Below are 27,344 nucleotides of genomic sequence, written 5' to 3'. Positions count from 1 at the left end.
GTCTCTGAGACCTGACTGGCTAACAGGAAGAGGGAAAAAGAGGCAATGGGTTTTTCAATGATCCCCATCCCTGACCCCCTATCTGCGTCCCTTCTGGACAAACTGCAGCACAAAAGATTGAGGTCAGATTGCAGAAGGGATTTTCAAAGGATGGGGAAGATGGTAGTGAGTTTCCCAGGGTAAAATAGGGAAAGGTGGGTGGTTCTGCACTCACCAGTGTGGTGAGTGAACTAGCTCACTGAGCTAGCAAACTACCTTTCAGATAGCCCTGGCTGGCGGGGCAGGGGGTCCCCGAGACATGTGAATAGGGAAGGGGTTGTCACACAGATACCTCAAGGGAACACTTTTCTGGAGGCCCAGCCTCCAGAGTTGTGTCTGTGTGAAAGGAGTACTGCAGTCCAATGAACAGGTCTACAGAAAGCATCTGACAAGCAGAGGGCAGCTGATGCAAATGATATGCAAATGAACACTTTCAAATCCCACCTCCCCACTCCCAGACCTTACTTTATTAATCCTTGGCTCCTTCCCCTCCTGGTGGGGATCTGGGGAGGGCGCTGTAGGGGGTATATTCCAGCAAGATACTGCAATACCCATGTGTGGGAAGAGATTCTGTGAAATACTGTAAGGTCTTTTGAGAGGTGGAAGAGGGCAGTGGCCCACAGGGCCACCTCCGCCTCCAGCCCCAGGAATCCCCAACTGTAGAAGATATGTACAAAGTTACATCAAGAATTGTTTTGGCACTCAGATCTCCATCTGGGTTCAGGCTGGAGATTAGGGGTGGGCAGGGCAGCAGCGATAGGAGGTGGGGGATGGGGAATTGGGGCCTGCCCTCCTCCCACCCCGGAGATGAAGAGGGCATGGAAAGTTACCCTAGTGCCCAAGCTACAGCCTCCCATCGGGGGGGAAGGGCTGGGGTGGGAAAGTCAGTGCAAGGTACCTTGAAGGCTATTGCTTTCTAGGGATTTTCACATTTTGATTGGGGGGTGGCTCTCTAGTGGAGCAGCAAGGGTCTCCCAGGCTTCAGGAGTGGCAATTGTCTCTGGCTTTTCTTCCCTCTTTTTTTTTTAGAGAGAGAGAGAGATGAGGAGGCCAGATTCCCCCAAAGCCATGAGAAGAGAAGGGTCTGGAAGACCTAGGAGGGGACAAATGGGGGAGAGGTTGGGCATGGGATGCCGCTCCCCCAGAGATGCTGATGATGGAACCAGGGCACTGGGGGCCCTGCTTTGGGTTGGAGGTGGTCTCCAAGGGGGAGGGGGAGATGAATGGGGGTAAAAGCAGGTCTCAGCTATCCTAAGTCCATAGGGTGGTCAGGCCCTGAAATCTCAGCCTGCCAACAAGGTCTTTAAGCTGACCACAGGTGAAATGCTCAAGGAGCCACTCCCAGACCAACTCTCAGGGCTGCCTGGTTTGCCAGACTCCATCAGAACATTCTAGCTCCTCAGAGCCCATAGTGAGAGCACCAAACATTCTGACCCATCAGAAACCACCAGAGTGCTCCAGCTCGCCGGAAACCACAAGCCAATCTAATCCATTAGACCACACAAAGCATTCTGGCCAAGGGACCCTCACTGAACTCGACACTGGGCCACCCTGGCCTGACAGAGCCACGACACATTTGGCTCACCAGACTCAATGAAACAAAGCCACGCAGACACAAGCATGCACACAAAAGGCGGAGGTGGGAATGGGGGTCTTTAACAGTAGTTTTCACTAGCTCCATCTCCCACCCCTCCCTGCCAGGTGAGTTCACAGACTTGGCGTTTTGGATGGAGATGACCCTGACAATATTGGGTCTTTTTCCTTATAGTCTTTCAGATTAGATCCAAGTCCCACCCTTTATTCTCCTAAGAACACCCTTAGGTCAAGACCCACCAAAGAGGGCTATGGGTGGAGAAGGAGGGTCAATAATTGGCCATGGCCCAATACAGGAAGTGCATGCTTCATCTCAACCACATCACAAGAAGTACCCTGGAGACACCATAGGAGGTACACGCCCCCATGACATCACTGAAGTAACCTTCAAAGAAGGCTCATTGAGACATCATAGGAAGGACCTCTCTCTCCTATCATCATAGGAAGTACCTCTGGGGAACTACTTCCTGTGATATCATAAGGAGTGCCGGAAGCACCCCAGAAAGTACTTAACTCAATGACATCACAACAGGGACCTTCATTCCCATTACTTTAGGAAAAGCCATAGGAGATGCCACAGGCAGTTGCTCCAGCCTTTCTCAAGAGTTTTGTTCATGAGACTGGCTCATTTCCACCAGCATCGCACTCCCTCCCCCCACCCCCCCATACAATCTGACAACAAAAGAGTTAAAAGTCCCACCTAGAAGGGGTAACTCCAGTAGGGGCAGAGTAGCTGAGAAAATCTGGGAACTCTGGGGTCCCTGCTCAAAATGCCCCATTTCAGCTCAGACGCCTCTGCTACCTCTACTCCCATCACTTCCCTCCATCTGGAACTGAAGCAGGAGAGGTGGGGTGTTGTTTTGGGGAGGCCCCTCATTCTAGGTGACCCAGAGGCTCCCTCCCCTCCTCCCATATGGAAACAAAAACTTATAAAGGGGAAAAAAAATCCTTACCGGAAAAAAAAAAAGGAGGGAAAGAAAGAGAAAATAACGCTTTGTTTTCTATTAAAATCAACAAAATGCAATATATACAGATATCACACAGACCTGGGCCCTGGGAGAGGAGAGTCAGGCCCAGTCAAGCATAGGGAGGAAGGAAGGAGGGGTCAGTTCAGGGCTGGGGAGGGAGCTTCTGGGCCCCATCCCCAGCCATCACTCAATCCTGCCTATGACTACCAGAAGGGAGGGGGGTGCAGTCAGACCTACCCCAGCCCCAATCCCATGAGGAGCAGGACTACACCGAGCTGAGGTCAAGAGTTTGGGGGGGAGGAGGAGAGGAGGAAGAGGAGAAGGAGGGACAGGGAGAAGGGTGGGAGCACACACCACAGGCCTCATCCCACTTTCTGGGGGTTTGAGGCCCTCACCCCCTGCTCGTAGGTGACCCGCTGGCTGATGAGGTATTGAGCGGCTTGCGTGGCCGCGGGGCTGCCTGTGATGGTGACCCGCCGGTTCCGCGTGCCTGGCAGGAACTCGCCCTTCTTGGAGATCTGGATACGGGCACCTGTCAGCTCCTGGTACTCCACCAACGTCTTGCCCCCCTTGCCCAGGATGGCTCCCACCAGGTTCTCAGGCACCGCAATCTCCACCAGCTCCTTGGCACTCTCGGCTGCCAACTTCTCCGCGGTCAGGAAGCCCCCAGCCGCTCCTGCCGCGGCTGCAGCGGCCACAAGTGGGCCACCTCCTCCACCTGCCCCACCACCCGCCCCGGCCCCAAGGTAGCCGTTGGCGGCTGCGGCCAATGCAAAGGACCCCAGGGCTCCGGGTGGCGGGGGTGGAGGTGGGGCGGCCCCTCCGGCTGGCCCGGCCCCTGCCTCACCCGCGTAGGATGCCAGGAGGTTGGCAGCGGCAGCAGCGGCAGGGTTGGCACCAGCCGCCACGGCGGCCAGGACCCCGGAAGCTGCCGCCGAGTTGAGGCCCAGGCCGAGGGAGTTGGTGTTGTAGCCGTAACTGGCCAGCGTGTTTAGCGCCGTGCTGATGGCCAGCAGGTCGGTGCCCGAGAAAGCAGGCAGGGCGGCAGGAAAGGCGCCCACGCCTGCCAACCCCGCGGGGCCCAGCAGGCCGGAGGCGGCAGCGGCCGAAGCAGCGGCCGCCGCAGGCAACACATCAGCGGGGCTGGCGTACGGCGAGCCGGTGGGGTTGGAGTTGGCCACGGGGCCAGCCACGTTGGCGTAGCTGATGTTCAGGCAGCTGCTGCTCTGGGGGTCTTCCTGTACCTTCTGCACGATGGCGCTCACGGCCTTGTGCACCTGCTCGGGTTCTCCGCTGACTGTCACAACGCGCTCCTGCAGGTTGATGCCCTCTGGCTTCTGGGACAGCTGCACCCAGGCACCTGACTGTTCCATCACGGCTTTCACTGTTGCGCCCCCCTTCCCGATGATCAGGCCTGCCGTGCTGTTGGGGACGATCAGCTTGGCCTGTGGGGGGGGAGGGCGAAAGGGAGGATCTTTAGGGTGGTAATGGGAGCAAGCGGTAACATTACGGTCAATCCCCACCCTTGCTCTCAAGTGTCCCAAATCAGGCCCAGCTTGCCCTCTTGATATGCACCAGTATGGTCCTACTGGTTGTTAAAAATACTGAAATACTTCCATATTGGTTGGTAGAAAACGATCTAGTACTCCAAGTCCCCTCAGTAGCCTCTCAGCCAACCTGTACCATGGCCCTGGGTCCCCTGGGACCTCCCTTCCACCTGGGACCTGAAAAGGCTGAATGGCTGACGCAATGGGGGCCCTCCAGGACTCTGCTCCAAGCTTGCATTGGAGCCCGTGCCCTTCTATATCAATGAAGGCTCCTGAGTTCCAGCCCCAGAAAAGGCACCATTAGTCTCACTTTACAGATGAGCCACTTGAGGCCTAAGAGGTGAAGGGACTTGCCCCAAGGTCACCCTGCCAGTGAAGGAGCTGAAATTCAGCCTCATGGATCTTGCCCCATTGTGCTTCCCACCCTAGGACATGGTGAACGCACTTAACCTTCTTCTTGTTGTTATGGGTCGAATTGTTGGCCCCTCCCCCAATTCATATATTGAAGTCCTAACCTTCTCAGAATATGATGGTATTGGAGATAGGCTCTATAAAGAGGCAATTAAGGTCAAATGAGGTTATTAGGGTGGGTCCTAATCCAATAGGACTGGTGTCCTTATAAGAAGAGATTAGGACACAGACCCCTGCAGAGGGAAGACCAGGTGAAGGCACAGGAAGACGGCCGTCTACAAGCCAAGGAGAGAGACCTCGGAAGAAACCAACCCTTCCAGACACCTTCATCTAGGACTTCTAACCTCCAGAACTGTAAGAAAATGAATTTCTGTTGGTTAAGCCACCTACTTTGTGGTACTTTGTTATGGCAGCCCTAGCGATCTAATACAGTTGTCTTATCTGTAAAATGAAGATCACACAACTTTACATCTGAGAAGGCAGGGAGAAAATTGGTCACTTAAAATGGTGGTCCCTCCTTCTCAGTGGCAGACCAGCCCATCCTTTGCATCCACAAAACTGATGAATGTTAATTCCAGTGGGGATATTTCAAAATTAAACGTCTTCTTTTAAATCTCCAAGAGCATTTCCACACAAAAATTCCTCCTTCTCAATCCTTCCCACATCCCCCCAGACTTGTGTATTCCAGCCCCTAAGCTATCACCGCCGCCTCTCCTCTCCACCCCCAAGCCAGACTCTGAGGGAGTTTGGGAAATTTGTGGGAGCGGTTTTGGTTGTCACAATGATTAGGGGCAAATGTGGGCATTCAGGGAGCAGGGCCACAGATGTTTGCACCCCATCATGTTAGAGTCAGTTCCTCACAATGAAGAACCATCCCAGGTCCTCTATGATTTTTGAATGTCCCCTTGGACATCCGTGTTGGTGAAAAGTCTGTTTATAAATCTCTGATACATATATGATACATATAAATACCAAGTTTTTTTTTTTGCACAGTTTTAAGATCTACTGAAATTTCAAGGAATGCTACTCTCAGTCAGTCAAGGGAAGGTTGTACTTTGTTTTGTTCTGAACTTGACCAAGAGTCTTTCATCCTTTTGGAAAACCATGACATCAGCAGTAATGCCACTTTTATCACTTCAGTCTCCAATAGTACACTCTGTATCACTGAGTTTGTCACTATCTCCCTCACTTAGGCTATATTAGGTGTGGGCAGCTATTTCATTATTTCTTCTACTGTGGTGCTGGCTGAGCATTTACATATTAAAATTCATCTTATTTTATAACAAATCACCTTCCTTTCATTTCTCCTTTGTTTAAAAAACGTCTTATGGGATACAGAAAATGTACATCCGTACAATGGATTTGGCAATCAACTTAAACGGATGAACTTCTGATCCACGCTAGAGCACGGATGAACCTAGAAAACATTATGCTGTGTGAACAAAGCCAGCGCCAAAGACCACATTTTGTATGATTCCATGTATATGAATGTTCGGAACAGGCAAACCTGTAGAGACAGAAAGTAGCTTCGTGGTGGCTTAGTGCTGGGAGGGTGGTGAACTGGGGGTACTGAAGGGTGATAGCTAAGGGGATCCAGATGTCTTCTGGAGGAAATGAAATGTTCAAAAATTGACTGTGGTGATAGATGCACCACTCGGAATAGAATAAAACCATTGAATTGCGCTTTAAACGGGTGAATTCTATGTATGTGAATTGTATCTCAAAACTGTCAAAAATCTTATGGATCTAGATATGTTTTATATCTCTATCTTATAAATAATTTCAGAGAGTACATGGGCCTGGGAAAATATTTCTAGGAGAAAGAGGACATTGACTGACAAGGCTGAGAGCCGCTCGCTGATCGACAGACTCTGCTGCCTGTTGATCTCTGACTTCGACACGTCCGTGCTGTTCCTCCAACGTGCCAAGTTCCCACCAGGCTCAGGGCCTTTGCATCTGCTGCTCCCTCACTTGGAACGCTCTTTCCCAGACAAGGAGGCTCACCCCTCCCTTCATCCAGGTCTTTGCACAATTACACCTTCTTCAGAGAGGTCTTCCCTGACCACCCAACTATCAAAGCCCATTTATGTGCCTGTTTTATGTCCTCAGTGTGGACACCTCCAGAATCATATCCAACTGCTAACCTCACAGCTCTAGTATGATGTTGAATGGACACCTCAAACTTAAGAAGTCCAAAATGGAAGCCATCTTTCTCCTCAAACATGTTTCTGCCACGGTCTTCCTCATTTCAGTACATGGAAAATGCATCCTTCCACTTCTCAGGCCCAAGACTCAGGCGTCTTCTTTTTCCCTCACACTCAACATCCAATCAGCAATGCTGTTGGCTCTTCCTTCGGAAATACATCCTAGACTATTCTAGATCAAGAGACACTAATCAGGGACAACAACCAAATACAATGCATGAACACCGACTGAATCTTGGATAGAAAAATATGTAGTCTATAGATAGAAAAGTTTGGGGCAATTTGAATATAGACTTTTGTTAAATAATAGTATGGCATTAGTATTAATTTTGGTAGGTATGATAATAGTAATATAATAACATAGGAGACTGGCCTTGGTCTTGGGAGATGTATGCTGAAGTATTTAGGGGTGAAGAGTCATGAGGCCTACAACTTATTTTCAAATGGATCAGCAACAAACAAACAAAAAGCAACGTGTGTGTGTGGATATAAAGCAAATGTTAACAATCAGTGAGCCTAAGTGCAGTGTGTAGGGGGTTCATTGTACTATTCTTTGAACATTTTCAAAATAAGAAGTTAGGAAAAAAAAATATACCGGGGGTGCCAAAAAAATGTATACAAGTGGACACTTTGGTCAATATGGCTCAAGCAGTAGTTCGCCGTAATCAGAAGTGTCTGGACGCTGATGGGAACCACTTTGAGCACCTCTTGTAATTGCAGAAGTCAAACGTGACTTGTATTCATCTTCTGTTATCAATATGAACTGAGTATTACAATTTTAATACAGTTTTCCTTTCTTAAAATGTGTATACATTTATTTTAGCACCCTCTGTATATGCACTAATACTCCATTTTCCCTCGTCTCTGCTTGATTTTTCTTCATGGCGCTTTCACTCTCTGACATCCTATACATTTTACTTATTTACTTATTTTCTGTTTCTGATAGATAGAAGATTTACTATCTTCTGTTTCTGTTGAGAGAATTTAAGATGCACAAGGGTAGAGATTTTGTTTGTCCTGTTTACTCCAGGATTCTCAGAGGGATGCCTGGTACACACTCAGCAAAGGGTAGGTGAATGAATGGGTGGATGAAAGAATGAATGACGATATGCCCACAGGACCACGGAGGAATAGGACTGGGTGGAGGCAGCCAGATTTATTTTACCTGGTGGTCTGTATGGCAGGATGCTGTGCATTTGGGTAGCCAAACTCAGCCTTATCTGAGTTTTCTAGATTAACTGGACATTCTGATTTGTCAAATGTAAAGCATCCTAGTTTTTAAATGTTGGCAACCTCTTCAAAATGTCTAAGGACAAAAAGCAAGTGCTTTCATCTCTCTGTGCAAACACATCCCTGAAAAGCTGCCTTGGACTCTAGAGATACCTGCTCAGGTTCAAATCCTGACTCCACCACTGATGCTGAACAAGAGATTTAATTTGAGTCAGTTTTCTCATCTGTAAAATGGGGATATTCATACTTCCTCCAGAGGATTATTATGAGGCCCAACTGAGATTGTACATGAAATGAAGAGCTCAAAATTCAAGCACAGCCACCATTAACCAGAACTGAGTAGGAAGGCTCTTCAGGTGACTCGCAGAGCTTACCACTGCCAGGTTATAACTGGCTACCTCCCCTCAGTCATGTTTCTGTTTGGCTCCCGTGGGCATGTCATCATCCATTCATTCAAACAAGCAACATTGGCTGAGCTCAGACTATATGTCAGTCACAGAGTACCATGTGAGCGTCCAATTAATATGTGCTTATAGTAGGTACTCAAGAAATGGTTGTCATTGTTACCTCATGGGCAGATCTGGATTTAAATCCCACATCTGTTACAATCACTGGAAAATGTCTGGCAGTTTTTTGAAAAGTTAAAGATTTATTCTGTGACCCAGCAATTCCACCTCTAGGTATATACTCAAGAGAACTGAAAACATATGTCCACACATATGTTCTTTAGCAGCATTATTCATAATAGCTAAAAAGTAGAAACAACCCAAATTTCTATCAATTGATGAATAGGCAAAATGTGACATATCCATACAATGAAATATTATTTGGCCATAACAAGGAATGAAGTTTTGATATGTGCTATAATATGGATGAATCTTGAAAACAGTATGCTAAGGGAAAGAAGCCAGACACAAAAGTCCACATAAATATCATTCAATGTATATATAATATCCAGAATAGGCAAATCCATAGACAACAAGAATAATTAGTGGTGGGAAGGGGCCGGGAGGGGGACCAAGGGGAATGGAGAGTGATTGTTAAGGGGTATGGGTCTTCTTTTTGGGGTGGTGAAAATGTTCTGGAATGAGACAGTGGTGATCAATGCATAACTCTGTGAATATACTAAAACCAATGAATTATATATACTTTAACATGGTGAACTTGACAGCATGTGAATTATATCTCAATATAGCTGTTATTTTAAAAAGTCATAAGAAAATAGAAGTCTGACAAGTCAAGGGAATAGAACAGAAGAATGGACAAAATCAGATCTAGGAGCAAAGAGGTATTTAGTATGTGATACAGCATTTCAGAGCAATGGGGGAAGGATGGGACCTTGTCATCCAAGAAACTCTGACCGCCAAGAAATGGTAAAAGCAGGTGCCCTCACCTCTCTGTGCTACACTTTCCTCATCTCCAACATTGACATCTGTACAGCTACTCCATACAGTTACTGGGGATATTCAATGACGAAAGTGACTGTCTAGGGCCTGGCACATGGGAAACCCTCAGAAAACAGTAGCTGCTTTCAGATTGTAGAACCACAGCATCTTCAAGGTATCTGCAGGAGCAGTTTCATCGAATCCTGGAGTCCCAGGATGTTACAACGGTAGAATCTTATAATAATATATGCCTAGAATCTTGGAATCACAGAGCCAAGGAAGTGTAGGAGTTTTAGATCCAGGAAGACCTCAGAGACCATCTGTCCCAGTGATTTGCAAGTGTGGAGATTTTTAAATAATAGTAACAACAGCAGCAGCAGCAGCAGCAGCAACTAACGGTGCTTACCATGTGCTAGGCACTTTTCTAAACTTTCAGATAGTAACTTACTTAATCTTAGCCATAACCCTAACAAGGAAGGTACTATTATCATTACATTTTATAGATTGGAAACAAAGGCACAGTGACGTTCAGTAACACACTCAAGGTCATACAGATAGTGAGTAACAGAGCCAGGATTGCACCCTTGGCCAGAATCTATGTTCAGATTCCCAGGCCTTAGTCCCAGAAATTCTGATTCAGGGCTGGGACCCTGGAATATGCAATGTAAGCTACTAGATAATTCAGATACCAATAAGGGTGGCAAACTAGTGGTCCCCAGGCCATAACCAGCCCAAAGCCACACAGTATTTTAAAAATGGAGCTGACCTTTAAAATTCGGTTGATTTCAAATATTCTGGCTTCTTTTGAAAAATTTGGAAGATATAGCAACACTAAGTCCACATTGAGTAGTGGCTGCCCCCTATAAGGGATGGCATTGTATTTTTATGATGAGGCCCCAGTCCTTAATCCTTTATGTTCCCTTTATGAATCCTGGAGGCATTTCAATGTATAATCCCTTGTTTGGCCCAGCTTCCACACTGTAAAGAAGGGAAACTGAGGCTTATAGAAGGGAAGAAGACCTAGAGTAACACAGCAAGTCCAAGACAAAGAGGGAATAGACCGACCTATCTCCTGACTCAAAAATCCCTTGACAATAACAATAGCTAATATTTTTGAGAACTTTCTATGCATTAGGCATACATGCTAAGTGCTTTTCAAACATCAATGAACATTAACTACCACCCTTAAGCAGGCACCAGATGAATCTCATTTTACAGATGAGAAAATGAAGTATGGAGAAATCAAGTCACTGCTCAAGGTCACACAGGTAAGAAGTATCAAAGTAAGATTCAACTCGACATCTGACTCCAGAGCCTGAGCCTTCAGGCATTATCTCCATAATTCTTTGGAGCCCCCGAGTTTAATAAGGCAGAGGAAAAATCCTGGTTCTTTAACCTTTCGACGCCACTGTCTCCGAGTTCCTGTGGATTAGGGGGTGGGGTGGGAGGCTCAGGCACAGATGGTGCTGACCTCATTTTCTCTGCAACATGTACAAACTCTTGCTGAACTCTAGGCCCCTTGTGGCCCTGACCAAGGCAGCCTCACTGTAAACTGTGGGTAAGCTGTGGCCTGCTGGTGGGAAAGGATTCGGAGGACGCCTGGCAGGGCGCATGGAGCGGAGCCGCTTCAGCACCAAGGACAGCACCCACGCTCCAAGCCCCAGGCCCGCAGTCTTTTTTGGGACGATCCTCTGAGCAGCATTCTTCCAGGGCTTTCCGCCCACCGTTTCCCCACGAGCTTGGGGAACTCAGTCCGTGGTCTCCTTCACCTCAGGGCAACAAGAATTCCCAAGAATTCCAGATTCCTTTCACAGAGGCTCGCTCTCTTGTCTTTGCTTCTAGGCAGACGTTAAGAAACCCTCACAAGTGGCCTGTCCTCCTGTCCCGGGTTTCTCGCCCCTTTGCACGCGTGTAAATGGGAGCCAAGAAGGGGGAGAGAAAACAGGGAGTGTGCGCAGCCAGCCCCGCGTTCCCCTCCCCCTTAACCCCCTATCCTCAGGACCGCTGTCAGGGGCTTTGCAGCAAGCCCACCTGCCCGGTGCGCACCGTGGTCATGGCAACTGGAGAGGCCCTGGAAGCTATTGGTCCGCTCCCTGCTACGCCCCTACGCCACCGCTTCCCTGTAACTGAGGCAACCGAGAGGCTCTGCCCTCCTCCTTCTATCCCTTCTAGAGAGGGCTGTGTAGGAAAGGGACCTGCCCCCTCTCTCGCTAACGATACATTTCTCCAAAATGGTGGCTACTCCCATACAGTAATTAATGGAGCGGGGGAGTATGAGAGGCCATTTCTAAACTCTTCTAGATGTGGAAAGGCTGTCGCTGAGGTCACTTACAGCGAGAACAGGAAGTGGGTGGGAGTCAGGTTGCTCTGAGGGACAATGGGATGAGGTGGAGGGGGAAGAGGATCTAGAGAGTCCTTGGAAAGAGGGATAAGTAGGGGTGTCTCGGACAAATACTCCTAACCTTCACTCTCTCTCTGAATCAGGGTGGTCTGGAGTTCCTCGACTGACTAATAATAATAGTAATAATAACAATAATAACCACTAATACCACGTATTTGATTGATAAATGTTTTATCCACATTATCCCTTTGAACCCCCATAGTAATCCAGTAATGGGAGAAGTGTCTTTTCCTGAACCTCACCAGCTTGCCAGAAACCCATTCTGTCCCCGCTGACCTGCTTGGCTCTGTCGGGGTTCATCGTGGTTTGGGGTTGAAGGATGTTGACCACCTCAGGTTTGGTCATCGCTTGTGGGATTTCTCGAACCTTCTCAGCAATAAAGCTGTGCACAGCATTCAAGGCCTCTGCTGTACCCTGTACCAGGCATACGCGCTCTGTGGTTCCTGTTGAACAAGGAAGAGAGAGGGCACACTCATCAGACAGGAATGGGGACATTCCTGAGAGAGAGGCCCCATTTAATGTAAAGAGAAAACTGAGGTCCAGAGGGGGTCACATGGTAAGCCTGGGCAAGTTGGCATGGGCTCCCAGGCCATGGTGGGTAGCTGGGATCCCTATTTTATAATCTGTATTTCATCACCCTCCCCTAATACAACCCCGGGGGGATGAAGAAGGATGCTTAAGTGCCTCGCGATGCCCACAGCAGCCCTGGGCAGGGGAGACAGGGCTCAGCTGCCTCTTCCCAGTTCTTGCTGGCTCCCGGTTGCTTTGGCAACCATTCACTCACTCCCCCTTCTAGAAGCTGAGAGCTCAGGGCTGCAACGGTTGCCACAGTAACTGGAACCCCCTTATCGGTCTGGCTGGCCGGGTCCTCAGCCCACCCCCAGGGGGACGAAGGACGAGGCCCCGTTGCCATGGCAACCCCTGAAAGCCTGCAGCGAAGGCCTCTGGGCTTTTGGAGAGGATGGGGAAGGGTTGGGGGATGGGGGAGACAGAAGAGAGGCCTGAGTCCTTGCTTGGACCCACCAGATGGAGGGCTGAGGGCTGGGGGAGGGCAGGGGTGTGGACATGGGGTGAGCAGCGTGGGTCAAAGGCAACTCATGGAAGAGTGAGGACTGGGAGACTGGGTGTCTTTGCTGGAGATTCTCCAGATATTGGCTGTGGTTCTGACCTGGGCATCCTTACTATGTGTGTGTATGTATTGGGGGGACAGCGGGGAGAAGAGAAGCTAACTCTGGGTGGTGATGGCATACATGTGTGTGGGAGACTTTGGGTGACACTGTGAGTATACCTGTGAGGCTGTTTGGTTGAGTGGGGTGTGTGTGTGTGTGTGTGCACATGCATGAGTGTGTATACTTGGGCAGAACTGGCCAAACGATCTTTATCTGGGTGTATAAAAGAGTGGGAGAGACAGATACAACAGATTGTATGACATAGTGATTCCAGGAAAGATGTGTGTGTGCGTGTGCTCGTGTGTGAGAAAGACCTGGGTGTTGCTGTGATGCTCAAGGTTCTGTATACTTTTTGTGAGACTGAGCTGAGTGTATGTGAGAGTTTTAGAGAAAGAAACAAAGAATCTCGTGAAGTGACTCTGAGGCTGTACGATGGATGCGTACCACTTTAAGACTGTATGACTGCGTGTGTCTGTGCCTGTGTGTGCACAGCTGTGCAAGGGAGATAACTAGACACCTGTAAGTGTTCAAAAGACTATTTAGATGACAGGTGTGTGGTACGCGTGATCATGTGTGTGTGTACAGGAACAGACAAGACTATGACTGATGTGTGTGAACGTGAGAAAGAAAGAGAACAGGCAGACCCAGGTGTCAGGATGGAGGACTGTTTGGAGGACTGATGTGTATGTGTGTCTGTGTGTATGTATTACAGCCAGACAAAGAAGACTCCACTGCGACCGGTGGGTGTGTGTCAGTGCCTGGGTAGGCTGGCCATGCTTCGTGTTAATAGCGTGTGTGTGTCTCTCCCTGAGTGGGACTCTGTCTGTAGGACCAGTTAGGTGTCTGGTTCTATAAAAAGGCTTGAGTGTGTGCCAGGCTGTGTGCCCGCATGTCTGGGACACGTGGGGTGAGTATCCAGTGGCCTGTGGGCACTCGAGTGCAGTACACTGGTTACTGCTCTGAGCCCTCGTTTGCTACCACTCAGCCTGCCATGCCAGTCTCACCATGTGTCTGGGTGTCACTGTCTGGGGTCGCTTGTATAGTTGATATCCTCCATCTCCTTTGGGCCGCTGTTCCTCTCTCTTAATCCCCCCCACCCCAGAACAATGGCTTGGTCTGAGCCAAGGGTGAGTCAGCGTGCAGGCTGCCTCCGTCTGGGTGTAAATAGGAAAGGGTGTGGGTCAGGGTGGGACCTGGGGCGGGGGGTGGGGGGTAGCCCCAGGGAGAGCCTGGATGAAATGGCCCGCCTCTCCATCTCTGCAAGGCTTCCTTCCAGTTCAGGGAGTCTGTGATCTCCCACTCCCTTGTAGCTCGTAACCTGGGTCCACAGGGATTTTGCGGGGCTCAGTTAAACTCTGAAAGAATATCCAATAATAACAGCTGGTGCTTACATAATACCAAATACCACACACCGTTCTAAGCACTTTATATACATTTGTTCACTTTAATATATAAGGCAGGTAATATTATTATTACTGACTTACTGCTAAGGACACTGAGGCAGAGAAGGTTTGGGGTTTGTCCAAGTTCATTCAGCCAGTAGTGAAAGATCAGGGTTTTGAACCCAGATGTCTCGCTTCCATCTGAACTTTTAACTACTGAGCAACCCTGTGTTACATTCGGGGCACATGGGGTATGTGAGTGTGTGTTGGTATAGAAAGGGAGGCATAAAATGATTGTAGTTTCGCGTTTGTATTTTTGGTCATAAAAAATACGTATGAATTTATTAAGTAGTCACTTAAGATTTTTGCACTTAGGTACATATATGTTATAAATCAATAAAATATTTTTTAAAAGTGTGGGTGTCTGTGTTTTCCTTCTGGGAATGGCGTCCTGAGCTTCAGGCAGATGTTCAAAATCAGAAGCAGCTGAGAATCACAAGGGTGTCTGGGTGAGGGTACAGAAGTTTGTGTGGCCTTGGGCAGGTACCTGCCTCTTTCTGGGTCTCAGTTTCTCCATGTATGACCCAGAAGGATTGAATCTGGGGCTTGGGGGTCTTTCCTTTATGAAGGAGGGGATCCCCTTTGTGTTCTGCTCCTCCCTTGGGGTTAAGAGCTAGGTAGTTTTTTGTTTCGTGTAGTAGACACACAAGTGCAGTGTGTGTGTTATCCGCCTGTGTGTGTGTGTGTGTGTGTGTGTGTGTGTGAACCTACTAGGCTCAGAGGACCCTTCCCATTTCTCCATTGTCATTTCTCACCTGTTCTCTATGTTCCAGCCACACTGAATAAACTATCCCCCTTCCACCCTTTGAACATACTATTTCATCTTCCGGGAGCACCCCTCACCGCCCTTTACCTAGCTCACTCCTACTTACTCTGGGCTTAACCTCCCAAGGCTGAATGGCATACCCATCTGGGCTCCCACCATCCTCTGGGCTTCCCCGTCCTAACCCTGACCACTCTGGGTTGTCACTAGTGTTTGGTCTATGTTCCCTACTGAGATGTGAGATTCGAGAAGACAAGCCTGGGGCGTCTCAGACACTGCTGTGTCCCCATCTCTATCCAGCACAGAGCTGGCATAGAGGAGGTGCTCAGAGAACGTGTGTTGAATGAATGAATGAATGAAAGGGTGTCAGCCAGGAGCAGAGGGAAATGCTCTATTTGTCTCGAGCAGTAGCATCTTATTTCTTGTGTTCCTGTGGGTCCTGGGAGGTCCTAGGGACAGACTAGGATGTAGGGGCCTGTGTCCTGCGTCTGAGTCAGGAGCCAGCACATGCCATATGATCTGGAGCGGGGAGGGGGGCTGGCTGCATGTCTAAGAGCTGGGGAGAGATGCTGACTTATGTTGTTTGTTTGAATTGTGTTTGCCCCAGGAGAGTTAATGACTGTCCCATCCTCTGGGGTTCTCAGCTGCCTGGCTTGTGGGGTGTGCCACTGAGTTGGGAGGGGATGATGTATCTCATGTCACAGAATGTGATCCAGGGGCAAGGAACCAAGTGTCCCCGGATGAATGTCTCAAGAAGAGGTCTTATCCGTACCTTGTGGGATGGAGGGCATGGGGGAAACTGGGCCAGGGTAGAAGAGAAAAGGGGGGTTTGCCTGGTTCCCTGGACTGTTCTCTAAACCTCTTGCCAAAGCTGCTTAGTGAGATGGGAGGTGGGTGGGGTGAAGGGAGCAGAGAGAGAGGGAGAGAGAGAGAGAGAGAGAGAGAGAGAGAGAGAGAGAATATGAATATGAATATATGAATGTGTTCTGACCCTGGGCTCCAGCAGCTCTGGTGTTTGACCTAAAAAAATCCAAGGGGATTAAGGATGAACTAGGACTAGAGCCAGGCCAAAGATGCAATTCAGGGGCCTTCCCTGGATTCCTAGATGTCGCAGCTCAGGCACTGGTCTTGGGAGGGACGATATGGAGAGGTGAGATATTGAGGAGGATTAGAGAGCGCGGAGGGGCCTTGAAAAATGTATGGTTGGGGGGAGGGAGACAGAATTGGAGGAGAGGCAGATAAAAAGGCTGCATTTGAAGAGAGAATAAAACAAGAGGGAGCTGAGGCTTAGGAGAAGGAGAGAAACATAAAGGTAGAAATGGGGAAGCAGAGGCAGAAAGAAATGAAGGGTAACCCCAGCAGAGAATGACCACACTGAGGGGTGCTATTGAATATTGGTTGAATGGGTGATTGAATAGAAAGGGAGGGTTGAAGAGCAAGAGAAGAAAATGAGAGAATATGAAAGGTGGAGGGAAATGAAAATATGGGGAACAAGATGGGAAGACAGAAAGGGAGGAAAAGAGGAGAGGGAAAAGCAGAGACAGACAGACCCAATGAGAGACTACGAGAACAAGAGGTGGGGAATATCCACACAGAACCAGAGAGATGGGAGTGAAGAGAAGGGCAGGAGGAGACAGAGAGGGGCCTATAGGAGTAGAGACTAAGGGAACCAGAGGTGGGCAAGTCAGAGACGGAATAAGAAAGAGGCACGTAAAAATGACCCAGACAGAGAAAAACAGTGAGATTCAGATTGGGCAAGAGAGGGTGACAGAGAAATCCAAAGGGAAATAGTGGGGGGAAAGGAGTGAGTGTGCCGCCCCCACCAAGCCCAGAGAGACACGGCAACACCTGCCTCCTGTCCACCCTCCATCCAGCTCCTCCAACTGACCCAAAGGGGCAGGTGTGTGGGAAGGGGCACATCTGCCAGCACATCATGCAAATGAGCTAATGAATATGCAGCAAGCCCATTGTCTTGCCCTGCCCCCACCTCCATCTGCTGGGGCCTGGTGTGGGGGGGGTGTGGGTGTGGGTGGTGGGGCAGCTCTGGCCCCTCAGGAGGAGGGGAGGTCCCCCACCACTCTCACTGTCCCTGGGGCAGCCCCTCCCCCACATCCAGGGCCCAGGTGGCCTGGGGCAGAGCCCTGGGCAGAGGGGCTTACCCGGATAGAAGTCTTTGGACTTGGAGAGCTTGATGGTGGCTCCTGTCTCCTTCTGGAGCTGCACGATGGTCTGCCCGCCCTTGCCAATGATGGAGCCTGCTGCGTAGCTGGGGATCAGCACCTTCAGGAAGTATTCACCTTCCTCTGCAGGGCACACGGTGGGGGGGGGGGGAGGGGTCAGGGGGGAGGAGTCTTCACCTTTAGAGGATACCCTGAGGGAGGCACCAGCATGGGGTGGGCTAGGAAACCGCTGGGGTCACAGTAACACACAGGAGCAATGGCCATGGGAATAGCAATAAGGAAAATAATGATGCTCATTTCTTCATTCATTCATTCATTCATTCACATTCCACTAATAGTTACCAAGCACTTGCTCCGTGTGAAACAGTCATGAAAAAAGCAGACAAACCTCCCTGATTTCGAGGGCAAAATAAGGCCAAAAGAGTTTTAGCAATTCAGTCAAGAGCTTACACAGCTACATTCTTTTAGAGAGGGGAGACAGACAGTATGGTTTGTGTCAGATGGTGGTAAGTACTAGGAAAACAAAAAAAGGCAGGAAAGGGCATGGGGAGTGGAGGGGCTGCACTGTCAGATTCGGTGGCCAGGAAAGCCCTCCCAGGGAATGCAAGGCGGCCTTCTTTGTTTATCAAACACTCTACAGCACCTAATGTGCTCTAGACTCTTCCAAGTACTTATAAATATGAGTTCATTTAATCGTCACACTGATACAATGGGAGAGGTACTTAAAAATAAACATTCTACAGATGGGAAACAAAGGTGAAGAAATTGCCCCAGTTCTCATAGCTAGTAGGTGGCTGAGATTTGAATCCAACCTGGTTCCAGAGTCCATGCTGTGGAGGAGGGAACAGAACCGTGTGGCTACATGGACAAAGAGCAAGTGCAAAGGCCCTGGGGTGGGACTGTGCCTGGGTTGTTTGAGGGAGAGTGAGGTAACCAGTGTGGCTGGGGCTGAGTGAGAGAGGAGGCGAGGAGAGGAGAAAAGGACCCAGAAGGATGGTGGTAACGGGGGGTGCTGAGGCTTGTGGGCCATGGTGAGGTTTTGGGTTTTTCCTCCAAGGGAGACGGGAGTCACGGAGGGCTCTGAGCAGAGGAGGGATGTGATCTGACTTAGGTTTCAAGAAGATCCCTATCCCTGATACCCAGGAGGGGAGCAGACTAAGAGAAGCAAGGGTGGAAGAGCTGGGAGCCCAGTGAGGCAGTGACTGCAATGGTCCAGGCAGGAGGTGATGGCGGTCTGTCTGGTGGAAGCAGCGAAGGGTGAGGGGAGAGGAGGGCTGGATTCTGGAGATGTTTTCAACGCTCACTATGGACCCAGCACTTTGCTGAGTGTTTTGCAAGCTTGATTTCATCCACTCCTCACAACTTACCGTGAGGTGAGTAGAACGAGATCCCTTTTTACAAAAGAGGAAACTGAGGCACAGAAGGGCTCAGAGAAGGGGAGGCACCAGCCCAAGATCACCAGCCTAAGGGCACGAAGACATTGCTGGGTTGAGATTCGAATGCAATTCTGCTTTATTCTTGGCCCTCCCTTGCTTAACACGCTCTGCTGCTAGTGGCCAAATACCAACGTGCTCAGGACAGTGTCAAAGACCTAGGGATGTCGAGCTGGTGCCGAGGGTGTTGGTGGGGCTTTGGCCATTCTTTGTTATGGACCCATTTTCTTGGTCATGTATGTGTAAAGCACTTAGTTAATGCAGTCTCAAGGCCGGTGCCTAGCCTCTCCTACCTTCTAACCAAACTGTTGCCCCCTAGTCCTTCCAGGGTAAAAATTCTGGAGCCTTCTCAGTATAAGTCCCTTGGTGATTTGTCCCTGCCCACCTTTCCAGCTTCACGTCCTCATCTTCCTCTAAGGACACTAGACACACTTTCCTTTTTGTTCCTTAAACGTTTCCTCCTCTGTCCCACCTCAGGGCCTTTGCATATTCTCTGCCTGGAACTGCTCTCCCCCACTGAATTCCTCTTGTTCTTCAGGACCTCATTCAAATGTCTCTTCTTGGAGGCTTTCCTTGAACTATGAGGAGGGGATGGATCTCCCTGTTTCATGCCTTCAGAGCAATGTATTACAGAAATCAAGTCCATTGTGGGTCGTGTCACTAGAAATCACCCCGTGCCCCAGGGTACTGCCCAGCATGCAATAAACACTGGGGGGTTGGGGGGAGGAGGGGAGGAGCCAGGTCATTCGACTTCCAAAGATTATGGTCTTAAACCAGCCCCCAGTGGTTTTTAACTTTTTCTTTTAAGCAAAGGAAACCTATTTTCAATGTGCTCCCAGGAAATTTCAATATACAGAGCAGATCAAAGAGAAACTGAGCTGGTAAAAGTGGAGGCAGGGCAGGGGGCTGGAAGCCCTGTCCATCACCACCTGGTCCCTTAAGATTGAAGGTTCTAGGTTCCCTGCTGTGTTAAGATGGGGGTTTGGGGGTGAGGGGTTGGATATGGCTGTGCCAGCATGGGGAGGGGGTCCAGAATTAAGGGGTTTCCCTGAGCCCCAGGCAATCCTCTTAAACTTGCCTAATCAGACCATTAAGCCTATTAGGTAATTAGCTCCCCAGGGTACCTTCCCATCAATCATTCTGACCCCCCTGAGTTCACTTTCTTCCCTGGGCTCACAGAGGTGGCCCCTTGCCTACCTCTCCCCTAAACCTATCATGGAGATGGGGCTAGTTCTCAATCTCTGGAAGGTTCACGAAGATGGGGAGCTGTTCTCACTAAAACTGTCCTCTTTCCTTCTTGGACTCCATCCCCCATCTTCTCTCCAGCTACAGCCTCTGCCCCAGCTTCTCTCTTGAAGACAGAAGGTATTCATCTGCTCTGAAGAAAACTGGGGAGGTCCCTACACCCCATTTCCTGTGCCCTCGCTCTCTCACACTTTCCAGGTTTTGTCAGAATTTCCATAGGAAACAGCAGAAACAGCCCTAGACTGAGTGTGAATTTTGTCACTGACAGGCTGTGTGGCCTTTGGCAAGTCACCTTACCTCTCTGGGTCTCAGTTTTCTCATCTGTAAAATGGGGACATGATAGTGTTACCTCAGAGTTATTGTCATTAATTAAATGATAAACTGTAACATACTTAGGATGGTCTTGGGCACATAGAACACTTGAGAATCATTAAATATTGTTGCTATTATTATTATTATTATTACCTACTTCAGGAACACAAGTTCTTATCAGTGTCTGACACATGGTAAGTGCTCTATAAATGTGGAAATGAGCCTCTAAGATTTGGGGTTTTATTGGGAAACAGGAGAAGGACAGCAGACCCCATTTCTTCCATCACCTCCCCCGCCTAGGGGCTGCCCCAGGTTTTCCCCTGCTTCTCGGAGGAGGAATGTTCTCTCACTGGTAGAAGTGAGACCCTGTTCCCATTCTCCTCCCTCAGTATCTCTCTAATACCCTTCTTCCTCATGCCACCTTCTTGAATTTTGCCCTGTTTGTGTCCCACTGTACTATTATTTCCTTGCTTATCTCCCTCTTCCTTCCCTTCCTCTAACAAATCCTTCTCGGGCGCCCACTATGTGCCAGGCCTTGTTTTAGGGAACAAGACAGTCCATTTCCTTTATGTCTACCCACTTTTCAAAAGTCAATGAATCGATTTAAAGAGGACATTAAAAATCATTGCTAATAATCAGAGTTTGGAGGGCTGGTTATTCTTCCCCCCTCAAAGCACATTAATGTAAACATACAATGGTCAAAAACAAGTTTGTCCATGGATCCCCTTAAACCACCTGTGGGTGCTCAGTGGTTCCTGTATCAGACTAGTAGAAATTTGGAGCCTGCTTCTCAGGCCAGTCTCCTAGGGAGAGTGACCAGCTGAGACCTTCTGCTTATAGAAGCTCAGAACTCTAGGCCCTGGGAGTTCCCATTGTTCCACCAGTCCGGTCCTCTTCAGAATCTGCGTGTCCTTCCTGTTTGAGGGCATGTCCCACTGTGTGAGTCCCAATGCCCCTGGGAAGAAGCCAGGCCTCTATTTCCCAGCCTGCCTTGCACCAAGGGAAGACACGTGACCTCAGTTGAACCCAGACCTCACACTTCCCGCCCTCTTTGAACAACCAAGACTCTGCCTGTGAAAAAGTTCTTCCTTCTACTGAAGCAGAATCTAGATGCCAGAACTTCCCACCCACCCACGCTCACTCCTCTTAGCTCTTCCCTTAGAGTCCGGGCAGCTCCCTCTACCATGCCAGGGACTAAAGAATTAAAGATGCCAGCTTCAGCTTTCCTGATTAACCTGTGTCCCTTTGGCTGCAATTCCAAACATTTCTGCTCGGGAAGGGGCTGTCTTTCCTTTTCTAGCCATGATGAGTCTCCGGTCTCCCCCTCCGTTTTGTGGCCACCCTCAGGATGTTTCTGGAGGCTTCCAAAAAGCAATCAGTACTTCCCCACACTCTCCCTAAAGAACATTTACCTACCCAAAAGATCTGGGGTGCTGTGTTAAGAGTGGCACTTTTTTGCTGTCAGAGAGTTGGCCCTGAAAGGTGTCTGTGATCTGGGAACGGGGGGGGGGGGGGGGGGAGGGCTGTCATTAATGACAAAGGTATAGCTGAAGGGGTGTATGTTATAGAGGTATTGTGTTTGGTACAGTTGTTTTCTGGGGGACCAAAGCTGGGGCGCTGTACTCATGGTAGGTGCTCTTGTATGGGGGTTGGGGTGGAAGCGTTGTGTGTCCTATGGAGGTTTGAGGAGTCTGGGGTGTGATGTGGGACTGGTACCAGTGAGGAGGGTGGGACGGCAGGCATGTGGTATCTTTCTGTGAATGATGGTGTTGCCCGTTCGTGTGAGAAATGTAATACAACTGGCGCGTGCCTCTGAAGGGATGAGATGTGGAAAGCTGCGATGCTGTCTTTGCGTTGTGAGGAGTGAGAGAAAGGTGGGTGGGGTATGATCTCCTTGCAGTGATTCACCATTGGCTGGTGAAACAGGACTATGACATTCTTAGTGGCAACAGTAATAATGATGATGATGATGATGATAATAATAATAGCAGGTTATTGAGTGCTTACCATCTGCCAGGTCTTATGCTATGAGATTCACATATGCAATCTCATTTAACCCACACAACAGCCCGAGAGGCAGAGGTAGATCCTACAGTCCCCATTTTTCAGATGAGGAGACTGAGGCTCAGAGCAATAAAATAACTTGTCTAAGGGTCCCACACCAAGCACTTGACAGGGATGAGATGAACCCTGGAAGATCTCATTCTAGGGCTCTTAATCCTGGTAACAGTCTTTGTGTTAAAGAGTGAGGGATCTTGGGAATAAGACCTGGCTTGTGTAAGCTACGTTTGGGGTGTGAGGTGTGTGTGTGTGTGTGTGTGTGTGTGTGTGTGTGTGTGTGTGTGTGTGGAGAGACTGCTGTTTCTGTACGTATATGGTGACAGAGGTGGGAATAGTCAGAAGTACAAGGCCCATTCTAGTGGCACCTGCAGAGTTATCATCTGTACTCAAGGGGACTCTCTTGGTTACTGTCTCCCAGACTGGGGTCATTTATTTCTCCGGTAAGTTCCTGACTAGAGTTTCTATCCAACTCTTCTCCCAAATCCCCCTGTCCTTAGTGCTTCCTCTCCTTCTCAATGGCGTCTGTCTGCCAGTCACAGTGCTCAGAAGCCAGTTTTAACAGCCACCATCTCCTCTATCAGCGCCAGGAAGGGGCGGGAGTGGCAGGCTGGTGCCATGGGCAAGAGCTCAATCTGCTCAGTCTGCCACAATTTGCTGTGACACCCCAGCAAAGTCCCTCACCCCTCTGAGCCTGTTTCCTCACTGTAGTGTCTACCCCGCAGTGGAGCCAGCCTCCCGAGTTCAAATCACGGCTCTGCCTTTTATTAGCTGACTGACCTGGGGCAAGTTACTTAACCTCTCTGTGCCTCAGTTTGCCATCTGCAAGGTGGATAACAACAGAATTGTAAGGATTCTTCCCTTGTCACACACACACCGCCTCTGATGTCACTGTTGCACACCTCCATGTGTCACACCCAGCCACAGCCTCTCTGGAGTTACACCCACACCCTTTTCTTGTCACATACCGTCACCATGCCAAGTGTTTTCCATAATACTTCTTGGCGCACTATAGACCATAAACATTAGCCATTATTATAATTTATTGTTATTATTATTATTACCTTATCATAGAGCGTTGGAAGAATTAAATGAAATAACTGCATGTAAGACATCAAGCAATTGTAATGGTAGCTATAACTGTTATTATCATTGTGGTTATTGTTATTTCCCCATTTTGCAGATGGTAACACTGAGGCTCAGAAAAGGGGTGAGGTTGACTCAGCATCCCACGGTCATGAAAGTATTACCAGAAGGAGCCCTCATTTTTGAGATATAAGTCCCAAACCCCTGCCGAGCCCTGCCCCTGAGTGTTTCTGTAAATGGAGTACTGTCCCTTTGCATCTCTGGGCCTCAGTTTATCCATGGGTCAACAGGAGGGGAGGTGGCAGAGATTGGAGGAGAGGGTCCCTAAGGGCTCATCTTAATATCCCCCCTATTGAGGGCGGCAGGAGGCACAGTGGTTAAGCACATGAGCTCTAGAATCAGGCGCCCACGATTGAATAGATATAGATGCCAGCTCCACCACACATGATCTGTGTGACTTTGGGCAAGTAGCTGCATTTCCCTGAGCCTCAGTTTTCTTCATCTGAAAAAGCAGCTCAAATCATCTCCCGGGAGGGATGTATTGGGAAATTAACCCATATCTCAGAGCCTGACTCGGAGTAGGTGCCAAGTACTTGGACCTGACTGTTCTTGGCCGGCACCACTTTTGTTAGGCTGTGATCTGATTGATCTGATTTTCAGTATCTCAGCCCCTTTCAGGGAAGGATGGGACCCCCCCCAGCGGGGGAGGGGCTGGACTGCCACGCTGGGCTCAGGGACCACCTGGGTCCCAGACTCTCTCCAGGACTGGGAATAGCAGTGGAGCAGGAAGGAGGAAAGGAAGTCGGTGGGGCCATATTCGTGTGTGTGCTGGGGGTGGGGGAGCAGGAAGAAGGACAGGAAACTCACTCCCAACCCCTCCCCCAACTTCCCTTTCCTCCAATTTCTGCTGGACACCTTCAGAGGCAGCCAGGGGGGTCCCCAATTCCTGTCCCACCTGGACAGGGGTGAGGGGGCGCTGGGATTTGTGTTCATCTGAAGGGAGGAGTTGGGAGGTCCCCACCCCAGCCAGTACAGTGCCGGACAGTGCGGGAAGGGTGCACTCTGCCTGAGGCCATCCTGCTCCCATCCGGAGGAAAAGGCCAGAGGAAGCGGAGATTTTGGCCAAGGTGACCGCAGGGAGGGGCTCGTCTGCTCTGGGGTCTCCCTCCTTCCAGGGAGCTAATGGGCTGGGCTCTGAGGACCCTGACAAAACCTACCTCCTCTCTGAGTCCCCACTGCTGAGCCATACACCTAGCGTTCCCAGCTTGTCTTTCATTCTCTGTTACACATCCCTCCTCAGGTCACACACACAGTGAGGGTCTCTCTAGTCTCACACACACACACCTCTGTGGTGTCAAACATTCAGCTACCACACACACACACACACACACACACACACACACACACTTGTCATACACACACAGAATCATCCCCACCTTGCTGGTGTCACACAGTCAACCATTTCACAGACACCTCTCCCCTTGTTACACATGTACACACACTTGGGTATCATATACACACCCTTTCCCTTTTCATACCCTTTGGGTGTCATATGCACATATTCCCTGTTCGCTGTCACACACCCTCGTGCGTTTCACCCACAGAGCCCCAGCTTCTCCCTCATCATACACCCACCTTCCCTTGTTACACACACCCCCCCTCTGATGTCACTGTTGCACACCTCCATGTGTCACACCCAACCACAGCCTCTCTGGAGTCACACCCACACCCTTTCCTTGTCACATACCCTCACCAGCTTTTCCTGGTCCCACCCAATCCCAGATATGCCTGTGTCACACACACTAAACCGCTTTCCCCTGATCCACACAGCCAGCCTCTCACAGCTCATACCCAGAGCCGGCCCATTCAGTGTCCCCCACACACCCTCTTACTCATGTGTCACACTCCGCCACAGCTGCTTTTGGGATGACATGCACACACTTTCCCTTGTTACACATACCCTTCAAGGGTCTCCAACATGGAGCTCAGCCCCTTTCATGTCACCCTGTCTGTTACACTCACACTCTCTTTCCTGTCATATCCATAATCCCTAATGTCACACATCCAGGCCTTACAGGGCCCACACGCACACACGAACGAACACACACACACACACACACACACACACACACACACACACACCTGTCCCAGCCATACATTCTCCTACCTAGCTTTACAACCCACCCTTTTCTCCATCTCACCCAACACACCCACCCAGCTTGTCCCCACGCACAACCCTGCCCATGGCCCACACATGCTTCCCTCCGGGACAACCCTTGCTCAGGACATCCCTAGGGAGAGAGGCTGGAAAGCTCCGGGGCCACAGGCCTCCTCTACACCTTCCCTTCCCCCGCGCCAGGACAAGCCAGCCAAGGAACACCCCTGCCCCGAAAGGGTCACATCACACACCCCTCAAGGACACAGACACCATCTAAGAGGGACCCACGCCCCCCTTCTTTACGGGGGGGCCCCCCCCAAGGACACTTACCACCCCCTCCCCCAAAACCTTCTCATGGCAGACAAAGCTGTCAGCCCCGGGCCGCGGCCAGAAGGGGAGGGGGCCCGGACCCTCCCCAACTCTCCTCACGGTTCCCAGGTCTAGGGAGGGGCGCCCTTCCCCTCCCTAGAGCCCTTGCACCTGCCAGTAGGGGGGAGAGGAGGATGGAGAAAGGCGAGGCCCCTGCCCGCTCCGCCACTCCGAGCGCAGCCCTTTCTCACCTCCCGTGTTGCTGCGCTTGGTGCAGACCACCTCGGGGGGCGTTTCGAGGGGCCTCTTGCGGGAATCCGGGGCCTCGGGCTCCATGGGGGGGGCCTGGGGCGGCGGCTGCTGCTGCTGCGGCGGCTGCGGCGGCGGCGGCGGAGGCTGCTGTGGCGGCGGCGACGGCTGCTGGGGAGGCTGGGGTTGCGGCGGCGGCGGCGGCGGGGGCGGCGGCGGCTGCGGGGCCGCGGAGGCCGTGAAGAGGCCGTGCACCGCGCCGGCGGCCATCATCCTCATGGTCGGGGGGGGGCGGGGGCCGGGGGAGAGGGAGGAGGAGGGAAGGGGATGTGGGAGGGGGAGGGGGCGGCGGCGGAGGGATGGGGGAGGGGGAACCCCGGAGAGGGAAGGAGGGAGGGAGCTGCTTCTGGGGGGCTGACAGAAGCTGGAGAGCGGATGTGAGCAGGATGGGAGGACCAAGGGGTTCTCGGATAGGGCCCCGAGAGAACTGAGGGGTGGGGTCTCTCTCAAGATCAGGGAGCCGGGGACTGGCCGCGCCACTGGGGGGACGGGACTCCCTTCTTTGCTACCAGGGGCAGAGGGCCGAGCCCCCCAGACCCTGCTCGGGGCGGGGGGCCGGAGGAGCGGGGCCGGAGGTGGGAGGCGGAGGCGGCCGCTAGTGGGGACGCGGGGGGCGGTAGGCGCGGGCGGCAGCGGCGGCAGGACTGACGGTGGCTGCTGGCCGGAGCATCTTCCCGGAGGCTCCCACAGCGGCCTGGCCCCGCCCACCAGCGCAAGGTCACGCCCATGCCGGTCAGGGCCACGCCCCTCGGGTCCTCCATTGGTCTGCCCTCGAAGCCTAGATCACACCCCTATGGGTTAACAACGCCCCTTCCCGCAGCTGCAAGAGGGACCCGACTCCCCTAGGACCTTGGGCTCATCCACACCTTCCCCATCCCTTACCTATAATGAACGTTTATTGAGCACTTACTATGTGCCAGGTCCAGTTCTAAGTAAGTGCTTTACAAAGCTTACCACATTTAATCCCCAGAGCAACAAACTCCATGAGGAGCTCTTATTCGCATTTTACAGACAAGGAAACTGAGCACCAGTGACTTCACATCACTTGGTCGAGATAAGAAATCCCATGTCACATATCTGTCATCCCTGAGAACTGGGAAGT

General features: G+C 50.6%; 1 protein-coding gene across 1 annotated transcript; it reads right to left on the bottom strand.

The window, feature by feature from the left end:
- Positions 1-2,608: 2,608 nt before the first annotated feature.
- NOVA2 (NOVA alternative splicing regulator 2) lies at positions 2,609-26,941 on the bottom strand. The gene is made up of 4 exons (XM_074314115.2): positions 26,185-26,941; positions 17,312-17,455; positions 12,055-12,221; positions 2,609-4,045 (listed from the first exon to the last, which is right to left on the bottom strand). The coding sequence occupies exons 1-4, from the start codon at positions 26,459-26,461 to the stop codon at positions 2,963-2,965; spliced, it is 1,671 nt and encodes a 556-aa protein (XP_074170216.1). The 5' UTR covers positions 26,462-26,941; the 3' UTR covers positions 2,609-2,962.
- Between the last annotated feature and the right edge of the window lie 403 nt (positions 26,942-27,344).

The sequence above is a fragment of the Rhinolophus sinicus genome, chromosome 8 (assembly GCF_057876585.1).
Source record: "Rhinolophus sinicus isolate RSI-liver-muscle chromosome 8, RSI-T2T, whole genome shotgun sequence".
NCBI classification, from domain to species: domain Eukaryota; kingdom Metazoa; phylum Chordata; class Mammalia; order Chiroptera; family Rhinolophidae; genus Rhinolophus; species Rhinolophus sinicus.
The sequence above is the reverse complement of the archived record's forward strand: the minus strand, read 5'-3'. Positions and strand labels throughout refer to the sequence as shown.

What these genes read in the sequence shown, in the direction of transcription:
- NOVA2 (XM_074314115.2), bottom strand. Translation starts at nt 26,461, where the DNA reads ATGAGGATGATGGCCGCCGGCGCGGTGCACGGCCTCTTCACGGCCTCC. An exon ending in CAAGCGCAGCAACACGGGAG is followed by an intron (nt 17,456 to 26,184) that starts GTGAGAAAGGGC and finishes TGTGCCCTGCAG; the next exon opens with AGGAAGGTGAATACTTCCTG. An exon ending in GTCCAAAGACTTCTATCCGG is followed by an intron (nt 12,222 to 17,311) that starts GTAAGCCCCTCT and finishes CTTGTTCAACAG; the next exon opens with GAACCACAGAGCGCGTATGC.